This window comes from Myiozetetes cayanensis, unplaced genomic scaffold (assembly GCF_022539395.1).
Source record: "Myiozetetes cayanensis isolate MyiCay16 unplaced genomic scaffold, myiCay2020 scf2-11, whole genome shotgun sequence".
NCBI classification, from domain to species: domain Eukaryota; kingdom Metazoa; phylum Chordata; class Aves; order Passeriformes; family Tyrannidae; genus Myiozetetes; species Myiozetetes cayanensis.
In genome coordinates this window covers 88,515,205-88,536,860 of record NW_026087411.1, presented here as the reverse complement: position 1 = coordinate 88,536,860, position 21,656 = coordinate 88,515,205, and the positions used below count along the sequence as shown (strand labels likewise).

The window sequence follows — 21,656 nt, the reverse complement described above, 5'->3', positions numbered from 1 at the left end:
GCCTATCAACTGATCCAAGCAGTTTTGGTGGAGTCTTCCTCCAATTTTCCTCTATTCTCTACTTACATCTATACTATCTCTTTAGGCTTAGATTGAACTTGAGTGACTCTAGTCAAAAGTACTTAATAGGGTAGTTGGCCTTGGCCTCTATCTCCCTTGTCTGACAAGTCTTTGAACTGCAAAGTGTCACCATGTTCCCTCCCTTCAGGGATGTCTATTGACACTATGATGTCCACTCCACTACTCTCCTCCATCCTCTGTAGCAGGTGCTTATCATTGTTTAGGGAACCTTTGTTGGGCATGTCGACCACGTTCCATCCAGGGAGCAGCAGCTGCATTTTACCCTGTAATTCTTAGTCTCCTCCAATTTTTAACCCTATCCATTGTTCCACAAGGTTGTATGGCCATATTCCTAAATTAGAGAATTTGTCTTACTCTCTTTATATTAGAAATTAATTCTTAAGGGGAAAAAATTATTTATTGTAAATAAAACTAATCTCCCTTGCCACTTAAGAGTTCTGAATGCTGGTGAATGTCCTTCATATACTTTAATTCAGCCAAAAATATTTTATATCTTCTGTTTTACAAATTGGATTTTATAATTGGTAAGTGCACTTGTGTTTATAGTGCCCAGAAAAGATTTAATCACTTCCTATAATTTCCATACAGCACTTACTCAATTTTAGAACATCAGTGAACTATGTTAGACAGTTAGTTCTAAGAAATTAATGCATTTATAATTGATCAAAATCATTTGTCCTCCAGCCTTGATCCTTACAGATGCAAATATTTCATATTACATCTTGATATTTAAATAAGGAATTTTTTTTACAGTTAAGATATGCCAAGTCACACTTTTATGCCAAGTAGGACGCTGCACGGGTACTAGTAGTGAAGCATCTTGTCCTATCTACTTCTTAATTTTAGCATGGCAGAGAGAGAAAGCCAAAAAGTCTGGTTTCCGAATACTGGCCTAGAGCACATATATCTCAACAAGTTCATACACTGCATAGCGATAGTTTTTTGAAATTCAGTTCATTTATGTTCATGTCCTCCTTTTGACATGGCTGGTAGTTTTAGTAGCTCATGGTTTTATGAGCTGAAAACATTCCTTTTCCCCATACACAGACAAATTACATTTCTACTGTTGCTAACCATTGTTTCATTGAAACTTTGGAGCTCCAAAAGAAATATCTAAAACCATAACTTAGATTGTCTCTAGAAATTTACCAATGACTTTGGAAAGATGTGAGTAGGAACTGAACAAGAGAAAACGAACCTCCAAACTTATCTTTATACTACATGTGTGATTTTGAGTAGATTGTTAAAAATATACATGAATACCTACTTTAGTTTTGCACAGCTGAAGCAGTATTTTTGTATACTTTGAACATTCTACACACTACAGAAACTGATCGTCTGAGAGCCAGACTTTGTTTCATTTTGTAACTCTTCATTTTAAAGTTTACACTTACATTCTGAATTGCTTGTGTTATGGTTTCTACTTTTCACGTGCCAGAATTTTTGAAGGTAAAAAAATGACTTCTTATTCTCACAAATATATCAAGACCTGTCTGGAATTTTATGTTATGTTTCTGAAGCATTTTCTCTTTACTCAAGAGCTGTGATTTCGCTTTTAAAGAAGGAAGGAGAAAGAAGGAAAGGATACAACAGGATTTAAAGCTGTTCTTTTTCTGAATGGCTACTTCAACAAAGATCAATAGCATGGGTTTTTTTCAACTGTTACACTAGTGTTTCAAGGCTGCAGGGGGCAGTGATGCCCTGTTTAGCTACAGTACTGCAGAGCAAGACTCAGACAGGATAAGATTAAACAGTCCTGCAGGTTATAGATTCAGAAAAAAAACTACATAAACTATCTATAATCAATTTATGTTTTGAGAAATTAGATAATTGTAAAATATTTATATGAATTTTGGACGGAAATTAATGTGTCTTTTACAGGTTAATATATTTGTTTTTCTGCTACAATCTGTTGTAAGGATAAGACTGTTTTCTTAACTTTATAACCAAGGTCCTTTGAAGGATGATATATCTTTCTAGTGTTGCATTACTTAATATTACAACCTTAAACAAACAATCTCTATCTTCTGTGGAAAATAAAATTTTGCTTAGCAGCTCTCCAGAGAAGCCCATTTATTCACTGTAGATAATAACTTCCTTATATATTTATCAGCCAATACACATTCTATCTGATTCACAGTCATTTAAGCAAGAATGTATTACAGTAAGAAATAATTATATTTCTAAAGAAATAATTACATATTATATCAGTTTGTTTAATAATTTCTATTATAGGACCTAAGATTGATGGTATCTAAGATGCAGAGATTTCCTGATAATAATACAACTTATGACTCAGCAATAGGCGGTAGATATGTGATCATATCTGCATCATGTGTTTTGTATTCAGTACTGCTTAGTTTTTCTTTAATTCCTTTCTATACATAATTACTTTCTTTTTTTAAAATGCAGCTACATCGCAGTTCCATTTTTTTCTGTTCATATCTTAGTATTTCCTGCATTTATAACTGTACTAAGTTGCAGTTTCCTAAAAAACCCTTTCTAGAAAGACTTGCAATGCAAATTTAACACAGCAACAAATGAAGAAACCATCACTTCACTTTGTAATTTGCACTAATTATAGTCACAATTATTACTATAGCTTTTGAGGGAGTTATTACCAATTTAGACCTTCTGCTTACAGCTTTCAGCCATTGGTTCTACCATGCTGGCCTCTGTTGAGCAAAAGAAACCTCCTCTGTCATGCTTCTCCTCATTAAACATATGTGCTACATTTGTGTACATTATAATCACCTCAGTCATATGTTAGGAAAAAAACTAAGACTGAATTATTAAAGTATCTTTCTGCATACATTTTTATAAAAATATCACTAATTTCTTTGAGCTTTTTTTTTTTTTTAAATTATACCTTTCATCTTTATACTTTTTAGGTACTGCTCTGTTGTTCACCAATACACAGTGAAATACAGTACAACCAATATCACAATCAATAGTGTACACAGAAATAAATTTGTCTTTCTTGGTTCTTGTTCAAACACACAGAAATCACATTTATCATTTTGCCCCAGAAGCTTACATTGAGTTGCTTGTCTACGTTAACTAAAAACAACTCTTCAGGACATTGCTCTTGCTTTGGGGTTTGGCCAGTAATTCTAAGAGAAAGTTTTGTACAAAAATAATTTCAAAAAGTGACCAATATCTCCTTTTTTCAACCTTTCCTTTTCTTGTAAGAACTAAATCTTCAATGTTTGAGAAATTTTAGATAATTTCTATTTTAATTTAAATACCTTTTATTACATTGCATATTAATATCAGATTTGGTTTTATAGGTTCACAATACCTATAATTGTAAAGAACATGTTTTTATCTTAAAAATATAAGGCACATTTAAAAAAACTCCTGTTTTTAAAACATCCATTCTTGACTAATTTTTAGACCTGAAATGAACAATTGTTATTAAAAATACTCTGCCAAAGAGAAGCTCAAATCATCTTTTTAATTATAAAAAATATGCAAAATACTTTAAAAAATTTAAATATTATTTGTAATGGCTTTTATTTTCTATAAAATCACGCAAAGTTTAGTGATGTTCATTGTTTCACTCCTTATCTTTGTTAAATGAGATTTTCACAAATCTACAAATACTTTATAAGTCACTCAGTTCTGTTGTCAGTTCACTGGCACAGTGAAGGACACAATGGATGCCAGCAGAAAGCTGTTAGACAGAATAAAACTGAACTTCCAAACTTTTCTCTTGATATTCTGTCCATTAACAGTTGAAGGCAACTCTGAAGATTCCTTATTACTTCTGTATCAAATTCAAATGACAAAGAGAAAGTATTATAGTGTTTCAATCTTCCAGTAGGCAAATTATTCCTTTCAGTATGACTCTCATTCTTACCTATTCTCTCTAATATGCCTCTCCTCACAATGCAGTCTGGTATAATAACAGGAGCAACTACAGCTCCATTACGAGGCACTTTCTGCACATAACACGGAAGTCATGGAAACCTGCTCCAAAGCTTAATTATTTGTGAGTATATAACAAAATACTTCTCTATTTCTAGATTTCTGTAACTGGAATGGCAGCAAATGCTAGCACTAAATCTCAGTGTGACTGTAGTTCAATAAAGAAAGCATGCAAGATAACTTCTTTTACCATTCAATTGGTTTTAGATAATTCCTTCTATGATATACTTTGGCTCTTCTGAACTACTGTTCAGAAAAATGTAAGACTAGATATATAGTGAAATATTCTCAAAGCGTAATTTTGTCAAACCATTCCTGCACCCATCTGCAAGTTTTAGATGGACAGAACAAAACTGAGATTATTTTTCTCTATTCTAAGGAAGTAGAAGAGGGTTTTGTTATTCACATACTTGTCTGGTTAGAAGCCTAAGTGATTATTTCAGGAAGTTACTGAACCATACCACTTGATGCTTTGTGTCACTAAGATAATTTTTCTTAAGAATTAAGGTAAAGTTGCCAAAGTATGTTTCAATGGCTATGACACATGATATTATAAAGGCTGTGAAAAATATACTTAGTGAAGTTTTAAGAACTTTGAAAAATGATTTTATATTTAGCTTCTAGTTTGCAAATCTGCTCAAGTTTTACAGAAAAGGTGTTATATTTTCAACCCAATTATTTCTTTTTTCTTTTTTTTTTAATTCTATCAAAAATTTCTATTTTTATGTTGATAATAATACTTTGGTTTCAGGGTAACCTCTGCTAAAATCTAAGATGAAAAAGGTACCTTAATTCATGAAAAAATGAGTGTCTCTCATTAATCTTTAAGATGTGTTTTCTTATACTTTTTTATGCTTCTGTATTTCAGAAGCTAGTCATGTTTAGGAACAGTTCTTGTTTGGATGACTGAATTTCCAGAGAAGTATAAATAGTCAAAGCAGCTTGGCAGAAGGTAGTGAACACTGTTGATAATCTAGAGCAACACAAATGTTGTGGCAATCTGTAGTGTCCCTGGAATTATGATATTTGATGTAAAGCAAAAAAGGGGTCCTTCTCATTTGCTGGAGCTATAAGTAAACAGCTGAAATCCTATACCTCTCCAACCATCAAATTACTCTATAATCCACAGGTAAGAAAGGCTGAAAGATTACAAATAAGGCTTTTAAAATATCCAGGTAGTCTTCTAATTCTGATCACTCCTGATACTGAAGAAGCTGCAAGTACAGAGAATTCACTGTGTTGTCCCTTGGAATGCCTCCCAGAATTTCCCCATGTTGGTCCACTGAGCTCTGTCAAATCCTTAACTCTCTTATCTCCTATATAAGAACTTGTGGTGACCTACTGAACAGGCACCTGACAGATGATCTCTCTCATTTCCACTCTTTAAGAATGTGCTGCAGAAGGATCCAGCGACTTTATACACTAATCACAGTTTATGGGGCTTTGAATCTATCACTCAATGTAAAGAAACCACAGCACATAAAGACTCTTTTGCTGTAACAGAAGCCTTTAACACATGTTTCTCCTTCCTAGTTAGAATCAGAGTCATAGAATGATTTAGGTCAGAAGCGATCTTAAAGATCAGCTAGTTTCAGTCCTGCCCTGCCATTTACAGGGACGTCTTCCACTAGACCAGGTTGCTCAGAGCCCCATCAAACCTGGCCTTGAACACTTCCATGGATGAGACATCCACAGCTTCTGTGAGCAACCTTTTCCAGTGCCACACTACCCTCAGAGTAAAGAATTTCTTCCTATTATCTAATCTAAACTTACCCTCCTTCAGCTGAAAACCATTCCCCTTTTCTTATCATTATATGCCCTCATGAAAAGCTCCTATCCAGCTTTCCTGTAGGCTCCTTTTAGATACCAGAAGGTCCTATAAGGTCTCCCCAGAGCCTTCTTTTCTCCAGACTGAACAGCCCCAACTCTCTCAACCTGTTAATACAGGACAGGTGTTTCTAGCCCAGTGACCAACTTAGTGGCTCTCCTCTGAACTCGGTCCAATAGGTCCACGTCTTTCTTGTGTTGGGGACCCCAAAGCTGGATGTAATATAGCTGGATGTGAACAAACTCAGTTCTATAATATGAGTGTTCTACTCAATGCAACCCACTGTGGTCCCTTCCAACCTTACCCATTCTGTGATTCTGTGATGCTGTAATTCTGTGATGTATGAAGGGACCAGTTTATATACAAAAGTTAAGTATCTGAGGTGAAAAAAACTTTATGAATGCCATTAGTAAATTTAGTAATCTAGAATAAGAGCACCAGTAATTGGAGATATTAATATGTAAATGAACAAAAATAGATCCGAAGGTGTGACTCAAGTGCAAAGCAGCATTACTCCAGCACTGGAACCTTTTCTTTGGCACACGAAGTCAAAACACTATAAAATAATGAATTACACATGAACACTAATGGAAAGACAATTTCATTAAAACTAACCTGTGTGTCTTATTTAAAAATTATTTCCTTTTTGCACAACTGTGTCAGAGTGTTTTCCAAAACATATGAGTTATTATTTATTTGCAGTAATGAACTGTCTCAAACATAGGCATTGTATGCATATACATCGACATATATACTTGCAAATACCTCCTTGATAAAAATGGAAGGAAAAAATGCATGATATTCTCTAAGACCTGTCTTATTAGCTTCCATACAAGTACCTGGTAATTCCAGCAGAAATCATGATCTCATTACACTTGTTCATTACAGACACACTAACAGACAGTGACTGCCACTGAATTCTGTCGACAGAATTAGGAAACAATCTTCTGTTGGTATAATGCATATGCCTAAAGTTACAGAGGGATAAGTAAGATAAAGATAAACATTGCCAAATACTATTACTAATCATAGAAACAGAGAGCTGCCCCAAAGAAGATTAATATTAGTTTTGTAGTATGCTGATGAAAGACAACCTTTTCCAGAAACAAGCAGAGAAATGTAATGTTTACAAACATGTATTACTTCACCTGCATATATTTGACACAGATTTGTCTAATATCCATCAGAAACAATTTTCACAGAATACTTCAAAAGACTGAGCTAAAGGGCTTATACAACAATTTACAGTGATTTTAAGGATTTATATCAGTAGGAAAGATTAGATCTATCACTTCTTTTTTTTTCTTTTTCTTTTTAAACATTGACAGCTATCACTGACCAGGAATGCCAGAAGAGAAATAAAAGGTAACAGAAAAATAGTCAGAATTCATGTACAGACAGAAACAAAATTGCACAGGACAACAAAACTCACAAAGGAAAAGAAAATATTGCAAACAAACAATGTAAAAGATGAGGGAAATCAAGAAGGGTAAATCAAGTAAAGAAGATGAAAGCATATAAAAGCAACCCAGGCCCCAGAAGATGAGTAAGAGGCAATTAGAAACACACAGACAAGGTTATCAACCAGCAAAAGCAATTGATGAAAGAGAAAAAAAATAACAAAATAAATGGTTAAAGAAGAACAAATTATTGTTATCACCATGTTATAATTGCAAAGAAATGTTATTAACATAATATCAAGCATATATGTGGTGAACACAAATGAATGATATTTCTGAAGCCTTATCTTCAGTTCTGTACTTCAGAAACATTTAGTCCTATGTTCATGTTAACCGCAGAAAACTCATAAAACCTATTAAATAAATAAAACTAAGTAGTGTCAGTATTCTTTATTTAGTCATTCTCTTCTACAGTGTTGAGGAGCACTGTATATTTTTTTTCTGTTTCAGAATTAAGCATGTAACTCCAAACTGTTAATGAGAAAATAGAAACATAGCAAATGTTATAAGATGTAAGAATTGAGATGCTGAGGTGTAAGAATGCAACTTAGAGTCTCTCACATACAACAGAAGCTCAATTTTTATAGGATCCTGCATTTATTCATAGACTAAGATGTAAGTAGACAGAAGAGCTTAAGCTTGGAACTCTGTGATTTCCCTTTTGGTTTTGAGCCAGCTTGTATGTTTGTTTGACTTTTAAAATTTTCAGCTCAGGTGGATTCATATGAAGAAACTCTTTAAGCCTACCTGAGTCTTGTACAGACTCTTAGGATGAACTCTAATATACAGTATGCACCAATATAAACTTTCCTTTCTAGGTGTGGAATGGTAACTGCAGGACTTTCACAATTGGCTAAAAATTACCTTTCAGTAGATGGAACTTTCCTCCTTAAGAAAGTGTGCAGTTCATTCTAAAGACAGAAATCAAACACCTTCAGATGCCTGGTGTCAGTTGCTATGAGTTGTGATGTTTTATAATATTCTGAAAACCAGGAAGTTCCACAGATGAAAAAATCCAGAGAAATTGCACAGGAGACTGACTTCCCACAATGTATTGGTGTCTGTGGGGATGTTTGTAAAATATCACAGAAAACTACAGAATGGAAAGGGGAGTATTCACATAAAAGGAAGGAAATTTGGAGCTTGTTGGAAAGTGTATAAGTGAAAGGAAAGTGAAACTGAGGGCTTATTGAAAAAAATGTAGAACTCTCCAAAATGTATTGCACAGTTCCTGAGAAAATTGCCACGTATTAGGAAACTCATCAGTCCTCATGATGGAATGGAACTTGGGTAATGCATTTTCAAGAGCCTCTTTCCTAAATGCAAATAGCAATCAGAGTCTTTGCTGAAATGCAGCTCAGTTTGAGCCTGGAGAACACACCTTAAGATAAATTAACAGCAAAGTAAAATCTTTTAAAAAAACAGAAAATCTCTCCAGTCGGCAGTAATGAAGAACTCAGCTTATTAGTTCCTCTCTGTAAGTATAAATCACTCTTGTACATTTGCATCCATCACTGAGACTTCCCTTAAGAAAACAGAAAGCAGTATTTTTCTGTCTTCTAGTTGGGAATTTTTTTCATTTACGTGAACAAATCATGGCTTGGATAGGTATAAGTACAGATATATATGCATATGTTTATATTTTATATGTGTGTGTACATGTGTTTGGAACCTTTGAATTTAGTAAATGCAATAAGTTGTTACAGTAAGCTCTTACAGCAATATATAATAGTCATAGATCCCAGACACTAAAACAGAAGCAAACTGCAATAAACACCAGCTTTTAATACCAGGACTCAAAGCTTCATTTATATCTGTCATCTGGACTTTATCTGGAAGTGGTAGTCATTTATCTTGCAAATCTAGTCCAGCAACACTTTCTGAAACACTTAAAGATGCTTTATATTGCATAAACACATCACAAGTATCTCATTTGTCCAGAAGAGGATACAAAAAAAAGCAATTCCATTTATTAAACAATGTCATCAGAGATGTGTTATTTCCAATTGTCTTTCTACTACTACTATTGGTCATTATATAATATCTATTATATATTGCCTATATATTCATAACTGTAAGACAGGTATAGTTTAAACAGAACCTTAAAATAAACTTTGACAAGATTTATTTAAGTAAATAGTCTTGCATAATTCTAGAAAACTACATATTGGTGGCTGACCTTTACTAATTGATAAAGTTCCATTGCAACCTTTCTTGAAAGCAGAACCTGTATTGCTCAGAGTATTTTTATGGCTGCAAACCTTCACTCAGAGAGTCGAACTTTAACTCACTCTCCTGCCCATACCATTATTCTGCTGTTTCCTGCTTCACCTTGGTTACATCTCATGGCAGGAAGCTCTGAAGAGTATTGTTCAGTGCAATACAACCCTTCTACCTGTTCTCTTGCTTTGTGGTATCGTGTATTATAGTATATGAACAAGCTCCAGGCTTTAACAGTGATGCAGGTGAATAGCAGAAGGATCTGGGCCATGGCCTTAACAGAGTTAAAGCCTCATGTCTGAAACCTCAGTGCTTCTGAGCATGCACAGAAATCCTGCATTTTTCAGGATGATAAAGACGTAAATTATTGGTCTTTGATCTCTTTCAATTGCCTGATGCTACCTATATGAATTATTTTCCTGAATTCAAGTAGAATTTAGTGCCTGTTTCAAAAATGACATAAAATGTAATTTCTATGTTGCCCCCATCTCCAGATTAGTTCTAACAAGTTAAAATAATTCTCCCTTCTTTGTAGCATATAATATTTCCATTAAAACATATGAATTCTAAAGGAACAAATAACATTCTTGCCCTAATATATTTAGGGCATTTTACACACTAGACAGGTATGTATGCCAATGAAATTAATATTATGGTGTAATTTTTTACATTTCTTAATTCTGAACATTTTTTAAAAAGAAATGTAAATCTCTGAGATAAGCAACATAAAGTATATAATATCCTATGAAAGGTAGTGATATCAATAATTTTGAAAAGGTTAATGAACTCTTTCTAAAATAAGTTTTTGAAAGCTCTCTATATTCATTGCACATATTAGATCATCCTTTGGTATTTTAAAATTCAAATAGATCCAGTAAGAAAAAAAAAAATCACAGAACATATTTGAGTAAATTTCAAACCTATTAAAAAATCATAAGTTTAAAATTTACTCACAAACCTTTTCATTTTAAGAAGTGTCAGCATGTCCACAATAATACCCCATGCTGCTGGGACACTGAGAAGAACAAAACACAGCAGGGTAAATCAGTGCCACTATAGAATGGCTAAATACACAAAAGTAGGGACATTCAAAAAGATTAGAAGTCTACAAACAGGCAGAAGGTTAACTAAAGAAAAACTACCACAGTAAAAACCAGAAATAATTAGTACCACTACCTGGCAATATACAGGGATGTTCTTGCAGGAAGAAACTGGTTTGCTTTGTGTACCAAACTGTAGAGTTCTCCGCTACTATCATGTATCTCCAACTGTAGCAACGTTACATCTATAGAATATGATTTCTGCAAGCACAATAGGTTTTCTAGTATTCACTATCTACTTTTGTTGGTGCAATTTAAGCAACTTTCTTCAATCACTTTCTCCTTCTTTCTCAAAATAAATCTGTCTTCCCCAGAAGCCTGTCTTGCAAAAAGAGAATGAGAGCTGAGCTTCCTAGGTGCTTTCTGGGAAGGAGACTTTATATGTAAGGACTGGTGATGTCAGGTTAAATGTGGGTTATACCTAAAGTGAAAAGCAAAGACTGATGTTAGCTGCCATGTGTGAGCAGATATGGAAGAGGCTCCCCAGGGGAGTGGTCACAGAACCAAGCCTGACAAGAGTTCAGCAAGTGTTTGGATGACACTCTCAGACACATGGTGTGACTCTTGGGCATGCCCCTGTGCCATGCCCAAGTTGGACTTGATGGTCCTTGTTGGTCCCTTCCAACTCAGCAGATTCTGTGACTCTGTGAAATTCACCTGTCACAGGGCAGGAATAAGTATGGAGAATGCTTGTCAGACTTCTCCACAGTCCACTCCCATACACTTCCCACCAAGGGAAATTCAGACTAATTTCAATTCTCTGTTAAAATTACTGTCTCAACAGACTAATTCCAACAATTTCAACTGCTGAAATTTAGCTTTTCAGAGAGGAATAACTGTGATTCAGACCAGGATGGTGCCAGGTCTGTGTGGACTGTATGGGGCTGGACACTGTCAGGCTCACCTGCAGCACTCCGAGGAAGCTGGGAGGTAAAAAGAACATGTTGCTCAGCATAGAGGACTGAGACGACCCAACATTCTTCCAGTATCCTTTTATGCACAAGACTATTTCCACAATTCTTCTATATGAACTATTGTGTCATTTTGCTCACCTAATCAGTAGCAAATGCACAATATTTGCAAGAAACAGTCCTAGAATGTAGTCACTGTTCTGATTCAAATATAGTGATCTTTAATGTCTATATTATACCACATAAACCATATTTGTATGCTAATTGACTATGAAGGAAAGTATCAGATTCATAACCAAAGGCAATAAATTTTGTCATATAATTCTATAGATTATAATATAACAGATAATTTAGCATTCTATATTAAACTAATTTAAAAAGGAATAAAGTCAATTTTCTTACAAGCTTTCTCCTTCCCACCTTTATCCCTCTCTCTGCTGTATACACAGATTGGACAAAGCAGTTCTCATTAGTCTTTTGTTTCTTGAAGGATATTGGTTCTTAAAGGAATGGCTATATAAACTGCTCAATAGGAAAAACAGTAAAAAAAGGATGTAGTCATAAAGCCCAAGGATGTAGACATCTATCTCAGAGAAAGTATTATGGAGAATGAAAGAAAGTACAAAAGATGGTAACAGTCCTGATTTTGAAGTTATCTCCCTTTAATCTAGTAGTTTAAAAAACAGCTACATCTTACCTAGGATTTGTAATATCAAAGCTCTAATGAATATGCAAAATGGAGAAATATTTCCTAATCAAGTAATTAGAGGGGACACCTGAGATGGTTCATGATTTTTTCCCCATGATTATTATATTTCTAATCATAGATAGCCCTTAGATAAAAGTCAAGATTTTTGTCCATCTAATTTAATACCTGAATTAAAGACATGAAGTTGCTTTCCTCATTTGCTTTCTACCTTCTGAATTTTCAGTTCTGCACAGAGGCATAGTTTCACAGACAAGAGTATGTGCCCTCATTTTGAAGGAGACCATAGTTCTGACTAGGAAAAACTGCAGAAAGACAAGAGTGGAGCCATCACTTCTTTCTTAGCTGGGGTCTGTCACAACAGAGGTCAGGGTTCTCTATTTTGTGCAGGATCTAGATCCACAACCATTTGTTAAATGCACTTAGAGAACATGTTCCAAACAAAATGGAACTTAAAGGGTGCAGAGTTCAGACCTCATGGATCTTTAATTAATTATCTAGCCAGGTACCACTAGCTTTCTAGGATGCTGTTTAAACAAGCTCATGAACATTAATCAAACAATTTTAGGGAAAAGGCTTATATAATGTTCTCTGGGGGTATAAGATATGTATGTCCTGTGAGCAAAGTGATATTCTATTCTGAAAAGCCTAATTACCTACAAATGCAATTCACCTCTGTCTTCTTTTGCTTTCCACTTTTCCATGTTCAAACCTATCATATTCCAGAACAGAATTATAATGTACACCATTGCCCCGTGTAGCCTTTTATTTCAATCAATGCATGACCAATAGCAATGTGAATGTGCAAAAATGAAATCAACTGGGGATTTTAAACTTATTCAGAAACAATACTTTCCAGCATTTTTCCCAATCTCTTTTATAACAAATGCAGCAGCTCATCCAAATTTGTTACAAGATTAATGGAAATCCCAAAATCATAAGTAAAACACAACCAGCGCATTACCCTGCTTCCTATCCCTGTATTTTTTTCAGATTATTTTTCTTGCTCCACTCTCTTTCGCATTCAGTGGGTGACAACTTGCTCTAAATGTGCTGTCAAGCTTAACTGAACTACGCTGCAAAAATGCATCTTCCATAAAGAAAATGCTTCAAAAGCATAAAAGAAAGCAGGATATGTGTCTCTCTAGGTTTTCTTTTTTTTTTCTGTCTTTTTCTCTGTAACTATTGTTGTAATTATCTAAAATAGTCACCCTGTGTAAGGAAGAAAGAAAAATCAGCACAAATGGTTTCTTCCAGTTTGAAAAGGCATAGAGGGCAGTTTACCTGCAATTGTCAACATTACTTCTTTCCACAGCATTAGAGAATCTGAAAGGTCCCACATTATTGATTTCTATAACTTGTATACAGCCAGTGAAATTGTAGACAGGTCCAGAAACCTATGAAGGAAAAAATTCACACAGTTAATTTCCTTGTTGCTATTGTGATCTATTTTAAAAATAAATAAGTTTCTACAGAAAGACTTGTAGCATTATTTCATCTACTCCTGAAAGGCTGTCCTGGTCCCCATTTTTTCTACAATGAAATTCTACCAAAAAAATTTAAATGTGAAAAGATATCACAGCAAGATAAGCAGCATTGGCTTAAAAATAGACCTAATAAATAAACTTAAAAAGAGAGTTTTGGACACACAGACAGTACAACAGGTATGCTGAAACACTATCAAGAAGTGGGTTTCTCTAGCTTTAATCATATATTTATTTTTTATGGAGGAACACAGGTCATGGGGAATGGTAAACAGGGAAGCTTTGAAAATCTACTTGTGCGTTTACTACTTCCCTGCTCAAAAGATATCTAGTGCTATTAATCACGTTTCAAAGATGCCTAAGGACCTACTAAAAATGAGAATCACTTTAGGGGCACTGAAAATACACAGAACAATAAATTGTTATGCACTGCCAAGGACCCATTTCCAGCACTGAAGTCAGGTTTAGATACTTGAAGAAAGAAAAGCATAAAGATCTTGAGGAACAATTTGCTAAAAGCATAATGGCAAGCATTAAATGCTTTTTAAAACCCAACAGGAGCAGTAAGCCTGCCAGAAAGGCTTTAGGGCTAATAGACCATCTAAGTATAAAGGGGATGTTCAAAAGGACATGGTTCTAGCAGGAAATGTAAATGAACTCACCAAATCAAAATTTATTGTAGAGTAGCTCTGTGAAGCTCCCATGGTAGAACCCCTTTTTAGTAGGGGTACTTCAGAAATCTGTCTCAAATTGAATTATTACTGGAAAGTATTTTTTAAAAAACCTAAAATGTTAACAGTAGCAAATAGTGTTTGCCTGGGATTCCTATGGGGAATTACTGTGGTCATCGCTTGTGGGCACCCAAACCATTGGAATAGTAGATGTGGATTTTTTTTAGAGTTTTTTGCTTTTTATTATTAATGGAAATGGGGGCAAGACTGGGATATGCAAGGGTACACCTCAAACTGCATATCCCAATTACATTCAAGAGAAACCATTAAGAAATTAAGAATTACACCAAAGAGCAGAATTAACAGATAAATAGATGAACATAATGTATGGAGGAATTGTTCAGAATGTTTCTGAAAAGGGAAATTGTAACTCACAGGAGGAACACTGAATATGTGAAAAAGGATGTCTTGGTACATAGCTTTTGATTTCCAAAGGATTTTAACAAGCTTCTATGTTAAAAGATTCTAAAGTAACTCGGTCACCCTGGGATAACAAGGAAGGCCTTCAAAAAATTAAGAAAATGGTTAAAACAGAAGTAAAAACATTGTGGATAAATGGTGAAATCAGTATGGACAACCCTTAGAAATTCTCTCTACAATGTCTAATAGGATCTGCACTCCTCAGTGTATACAAGCGGCTTAATGTTTCCTGCATTACTCAGTATAGCGAACCCAAAATCCTGAGGACAGCATTTCACAATATGTGAAAAAGTCACAATATGCAAAAACTGTAAGTTATGTAAGTGTGATGATACATATGAGGGTTTCTGAACAGAGTGACTGTGTAGATCAGGAACCTTTAGTCAGGAAAACTCACCATCAAGGAGAGTTAGAACAGAGTAGTGCACACATGAATAAAGAGTGTTCACAGTTTCTTACAATACAGGACCAAAAGGATATGAAATTACATAAAGCAGTGTGAGGATGAAAGTAAGGTAAAATGGTTTGTTTTTCATACAACTCAAAATTAAGTTGTGGAACTCTGCTATTAGGATGTTGTGGACAGTACAAGTCCAAATGGGGTCAAAACCCAGTCAAATTAATGGGAAAGGAGAGCTCTCTGCCTCCCAGCAGAGAGATAGGCTGCACAAGTACAACACGGTTGAAGCAAGGAAAATTGATTTTCTCCTCACTGTTCAACCACTCTGAAACATAACATACCATGCCTTGCCATATACAATAAACAAAATGCACTGGCCTTTCAACTCATAGGAGAGATCAAAGAATTTCACTAGCAGTTCATTGTTTATTTCTTTAGCAGCATAGGCCTATGGGAAGTTAAGACTTAAAACAGATATATTACTACACTGCAACATTGTGAAAAGTCATGTAACCGGTTAAGGTGGCATTTAAAGTCAGCAAAGCTCAAGTGCAGCACAGGTAAAACGGTCTCTGTGTGTAACAAACACCAAAGGATTACAATGAGGCTCCCTGGAGCTTAAAAGAAACAAAAACCTTATTCAAGATTTGGATGTGAACACTCTCCCCAAAGTTGCACTTTGGATATTAAGAGAACATTATTATTTGATATACTACAAGGGCTGACAGAGATTATTGATACAGATTACTGAAAACAGAACACTCTTTCTCTTCCTCCTTTGCCAGCTATTTTGGCAGGAAATAAGTGTGATGAACTGCCAAGTGTTACACTCGGCAGTCTGGTTTTACTGCCATTATCATAACAAATTATACTAGGTAATCTTTGAAAATGTATTGTCCTACTGTTTCACATTTTTATTTTTATAAGAGATGCTTGGTATTCTTTTTTGCCTGTCTTTTATAAGTAGTAAGAAAAACAATTTTCAAATTGACAGGATGCAGAATCTGTTGCAAATTTAATATGAACACAGATAGAAATGGTTACAGGATTCTGAGCTGGAAATTACATGGTACCCATAACATTGCCCCCCAGAAATGAACAATTGAAGACTGCTACATAAATCAACCTGTTAGAGCTTGTTAGAGCTCTGCTCCTTCTTTTCTCGCTGAACATCTTACAAAGTTTAAGTAAAGCTTAGTTATGATTGTCCCAGTCATACTATACATGTATTTCAAGAAAAGTCCTTATTCTTGGGATTGTAAAAATGACCAAAGAAAGAAAGAAAGAAAGAAAGAAAGAAAGAAAGAAAAGAAACCAATAAACACAAAGGTCAGATACAATAGAGTTTTATGAATCTCTGGGATAGGGAAAAATTATTATTTCAATCTATGATCCATTTTGCCCACTGAAGCGCAGACTAGCCACTTGATTTGGAAATCGGCATTTATCTGCATTATTTCCCCATGCACTATAACAGTGAATATTTTAACAACATGTTTTTCTTCTCCCCAGTACTGTTTGTCCTCCTAATTATTTCTCTTACATTGATATGTTCACATTTGGAATGTAATGCATTCCTCTAAAGTAATTTTTTGTTTCATAATTATAACTGCATTATAAACATTTTGGTCAAAAAATTGCTTGACTTTGGTCTGCTATGCTGTATATATGGAAAATTAACATCTCAGAGATATGTAGAAATAAGAGCTATTGGTATATATAATCAAAAATAAGCAGCTTTTATTCTGCCGTTTTTGAGAACAGATATTTGCTTGTGATTAGCAGATTAAAATGTAGACTTCACATGTAGTTGAGTTCCCTTCCACTTAAAAAAATACATTAATACTCTAACAAACTGTAATACTTAAATTGCCTGAAAATGTCAGGGCCAGAGTAACACCAGAAATGTAGTTTAATAAAATTCACTATTCAGAATCTATTCAGATATGTTTGACATATACTAACCATGCTCTTTAAATGCCCTTTATACTTGACAAAAATGAGTACAGATACTTACCTTGTAGGAAAAGTTCACACATATATGCCAAACCATTTATTACCACCCTTTACTGACTAGCCCAAATTACAGTTGCTGTTCAGTAGAATTAACCTAGAATTGAGTTCCTAATGAAATGAACTTGTATGCTGTCATTCCACTACAGATGCATAAGTAATATAATGAGGTTTTGGCTTATGTTGTGAGCATTTATTTTAAAAAAAAAATATGATTAACTGGAAAGAAAACAAAGTGTAGCACAATCTTTTGTCATTTGTCTCCACTCAAGATAAATTTTATGTATATTAAAAATTCTCACTATATATATTACATTGTACCATAATACATTATATAGCACTCTCTCATGTCTTTTTGATTCCTGAAATATTTCTGATTTTGGAGTCTGATAAGTAGAACTCTCTGCAAAACAATTGCAAAATTTTTGAAATTGTGATATTTCAAACTTAAATAAAATAATGAAGGTACACATTTTTTCAATACTTGAATGACATTTTAATTTGTATTTACTGAAAACGTGAGAAACAGTTTGGAAATTAATGCATAACCCAAAAAAACCAATATCAACATTGAGACAACAGATTCTGTACTGCAGTTCAGATTTCTGCTAATTATTAGACAAGAAACTCTGAAATTGAGCAAGGAATAATCTTACCTTGTATTATCTTAATATTTGCCATACAGTAACAAATTTGACCAACCATCTCAGTTTTAACCTACTCAAAACCTACTGCAACTGAATTTCAATATCAAATCCACTAAAACCATAATCTGAAAACCAAAATTAGTATTTTTAAAAAAATACAAAACAAGAAAACAATACTCCTAAATTCTATGGGTTGTGTTCGTGATCCTTCCCCCTAAAGAAGAATTTAAAAATTATTTTAAAAATGCCATTTTACAACTTCTTTTCCTCTCTTAGACTCCGAATTACATACAGTACAAAATAGAACTATACAGACTACCAAATTAGCACCAAGGCAAACAGATTGTGTTTAATCCAACTGGACATTATTCTGTCTTTGTATTGCACTTAGCGAGCACTGAAACTTGCCTGGATTCAAGGCTAAATGCTATAGGTAGGATATATATTGTTTCCTGTCTCTTCAAGCCAAAAGGTTTTCAAGGATTTATTAAAAATCAACATTAGTGACTCAGACATCACCTTGACCATAAATTGTTAACACTTTTTTTCTTGCTGACTTAAAATTTTTAAACATTAATTAATAAAAATTAAACCTGATTCATTTTAACTCTGGTAGTTCAAGCAAAATGGACAAGGTTACTCTGGTCAATTTGTATAGCCACTAATGAGAGAGAGATGCACTTTGCTTTGAGAAGTGTTGCTGGAGTAGACAGTGGCTGTGTGATGAGAGTAGACAGTGTGTGTGATGTATTTGTGCTATTCATTACTTCATCTTCTAATATTTACCTTTAAAAACACTTTTCTTAATAAGTTTCAATTTTAATCCACAAGCAGCATTTTTATTGTTCAGTAACGTAGTATGACCCAAAAGAGTTTAATAACATTTCAAAATGTGTAGGAAAATGAAAAGAGGTATTAGCTCTGAAACAAAAATAGTAAAAGAAAACACTTAAAATATGGGAGACAGAATATTGTTTCAGCTTCTGTCCCAGTCCTAGTATGGAAATGGGAAGGCAAAATGGGAAGATATACTGGTAATATTGCCTACACGCCATCATATAAATAAAGTGCATGAAACACAAAGGAACAAATCTCTTCTATGTCCTGACTAATACCACCCATGAAATGAAATACTGTATAAACCTATGCATAGCACCAACATTTCATTTAATTCATATTTTAACATAATAGATGATTTTACACCAAAATTGTGATTCTGAGCCAAACATCCAAATATATTTTTAATTTGGTTATACTAACACAACTAAAAAAAGGTTAAGAGGTAAGTTAAATTCAGATTTTTTTTCACCTAACCAACTTTACTGAAATTTTTAACAATTTATTGTTATTATCCTGCTTATATTGTATTTGTTATGCATATTGAACCCCAGCACAAGACTTTCATGAAGCAAGAATGGTAAAGCAAAATCAAATAGACAGAAGTGGAGGGCGGGGAGTGAAGGTGAAATAAATCCCCAAACTGCCCAGGGTGTTACAGATTTACATTTCTGATCTTCATTTCTCATTTGTTCTAACCACTCACATCAGGGGTTCCAAAACTTGTGACCCCAGCAGTTTTCTCTCTATGGGAAATGGGAAAGTCAGGAGTTCTTTCAGTCTCCTGTGCTGTAGGGCAGGGTACTGGGACTATCCTCTTCCACTGGATCTGTGAGTGGACCAGTACTGGCAAATTACCTTCTGGATTCCTATGCTTCACAGTGGATACCAGACTGGTCATCTGCCTGGTCCCAGACTCTGATGAAACCAGATCACCACATAACAGACATTCACATTCCTCTTGCATCTTTTCCTTATCTAAATTGACTGGCAGTGTAAAACTTCAGGGTGTGTTTCACTGTCAGGTTTCCATGATTCTCACAGTTCTACCTTGGATTGGTTCATTAAGCCACAACGAATTAATTAAAATCAGGAGGTCTGAAAGATTCAAGAGTATTGAGAAATTACCTTACCATTTTTGTGAAAGTTTGTTTTCAGTCAGAATCCTTATCTTTTAAACTTGCACTTGCCTTGCAGTTAAGCAAGTGCAATGTTGCACGTCAGAAGTGGTATGAAGGCACTGAAGTAAGGAAGGACCTCCCTAAACTTAATGGTTAGTAATGTCTGCCCTTTTTCTAAACAATTTCAGTGTTTATCCTGATAGTCATAATGTATGATTCATTTACTGTATTTGCTATTGCAATTCTAAGTTCAATTACTGTAAGTTAACTTTTCCAATTCTTTCTCTTCAACGTGGTACAACACCTTGCCTATGAGCAAGGTAGAAGATACATCGGCCAGAGATGACTAGAAAAGGCAGAGTGAAATTTGGAAAACAGACTTATCTTTCTTATACAGTACAGAGTCTGTCAACTAACTGTGTAAATCAGCTCATCTCCCTGCACTTCACCTTTTCAGAGTGATGCTGGAGTTAGACATGTTGAACACCATGACAGTGCATGACAGTACATTAGGGAAAGGTGTTTGGAATCCACCACCATGAACTACCTTTCAGTCCAAGACAGTCAACCTCTGTATTTCTGCTTCTTGTCCAACCAATAACCAATCACTCAAATCTACAAAGATATAACCCAAGAGATGTTTGTATCAAGTATATGCATTTATATACTGATGGATTTGATGATCCTCATGTGTCAGTTTCAAATCAAGATATTCTATGATATCTAAAGTAAGATTCCATGTGAAACACTTCTTAACGAACTATAAATGTTGATTTACAAAAAAGAGGAGTTAAACCAAGTGATTTTACATCTGTCTGAACTAGAAGAAATAATGCCTTATCTAAAACAAAGAGGTCTGCATATCAAAGAGTGTCTTCAGATTGAAAATATGCCTATAGAAGTGAAAATGTTCTGAAAAAATAAGCTTCTCTTTAGTGAATATAACCTGAGGTATACAGTATTCAGAAAGGCCTCATTTTATCACTTCTAAGCTGAAAAAGGGAGAGAGGAGGAAAATTTTTTCATACATTTTTATGATTTGTGCTTTCTCATATCATGCCTGTACATCTTTTAGAAACACATGGTTTGTCTCATTTTGTGCATTGTAAATATGTAATTTTATTTTTTTGTTTGTTTGTTTATTTGTGTGGTTTTTGGTGGGTTTTTTTTCTAGCCCAGTTTCTTAAGACAAGCGGTGTTGCAAGGTAGCACAATATTCCTCATACTCTGGGTAAGGAATATATCAGCTGGTACACTACATCTTTTAGTAAATGCCTTCACTTCCCCAAAATACTACAGAGAATCCTGAGTTTAACAATGAGGCATATAAAAGTATCAGGACCAAGTGAGAAATTGTGGTTTACTCTGTTAGGAATGTGGCAATAATGAGAGCTACCTGACAGATATCAAGGTTTTTAGTAGCATGCATTCCATAGTCACCAAGATGTTAGCCACATGTATTTATGTGATCAGAGATGTATCTAGAGTAGACAGACAATATAAAAATGTTAACCATGATGTGCCAAGAAGATGATGAATCCATGCACATTCAAAATCCACTTAATTATCTTACTATAGTAAGACAATACAAATTTTTGTGTTCTAAACCCAATAAACTCTGCCCATGAGTAAAAATTTAAAACCATTATTAATTTTTAATGAGACCACTGACAGGTTACTACTCACTGTTGTCTGCCCTGTGTAACGTTTAGCTGTTACTGCCCTTCAGACAAATGTAATAGAAACAGGAAAATATATCTATAATTT

The 21,656-nt window shown here is 34.4% G+C and overlaps 1 protein-coding gene across 1 annotated transcript in view; it reads right to left on the bottom strand.

Moving 5' to 3' along the window:
* LOC126640159 (protein eyes shut homolog) overlaps positions 1–21,656 on the bottom strand; it is a 673,551-nt gene that overhangs the window by 217,942 nt on the left and 433,953 nt on the right. The window contains exon 26 of the mRNA XM_050315721.1: positions 13,521–13,633. Coding sequence (XP_050171678.1) covers positions 13,521–13,633 — 113 coding nt within the window. The remainder of the gene's footprint in view (positions 1–13,520; positions 13,634–21,656) is intronic.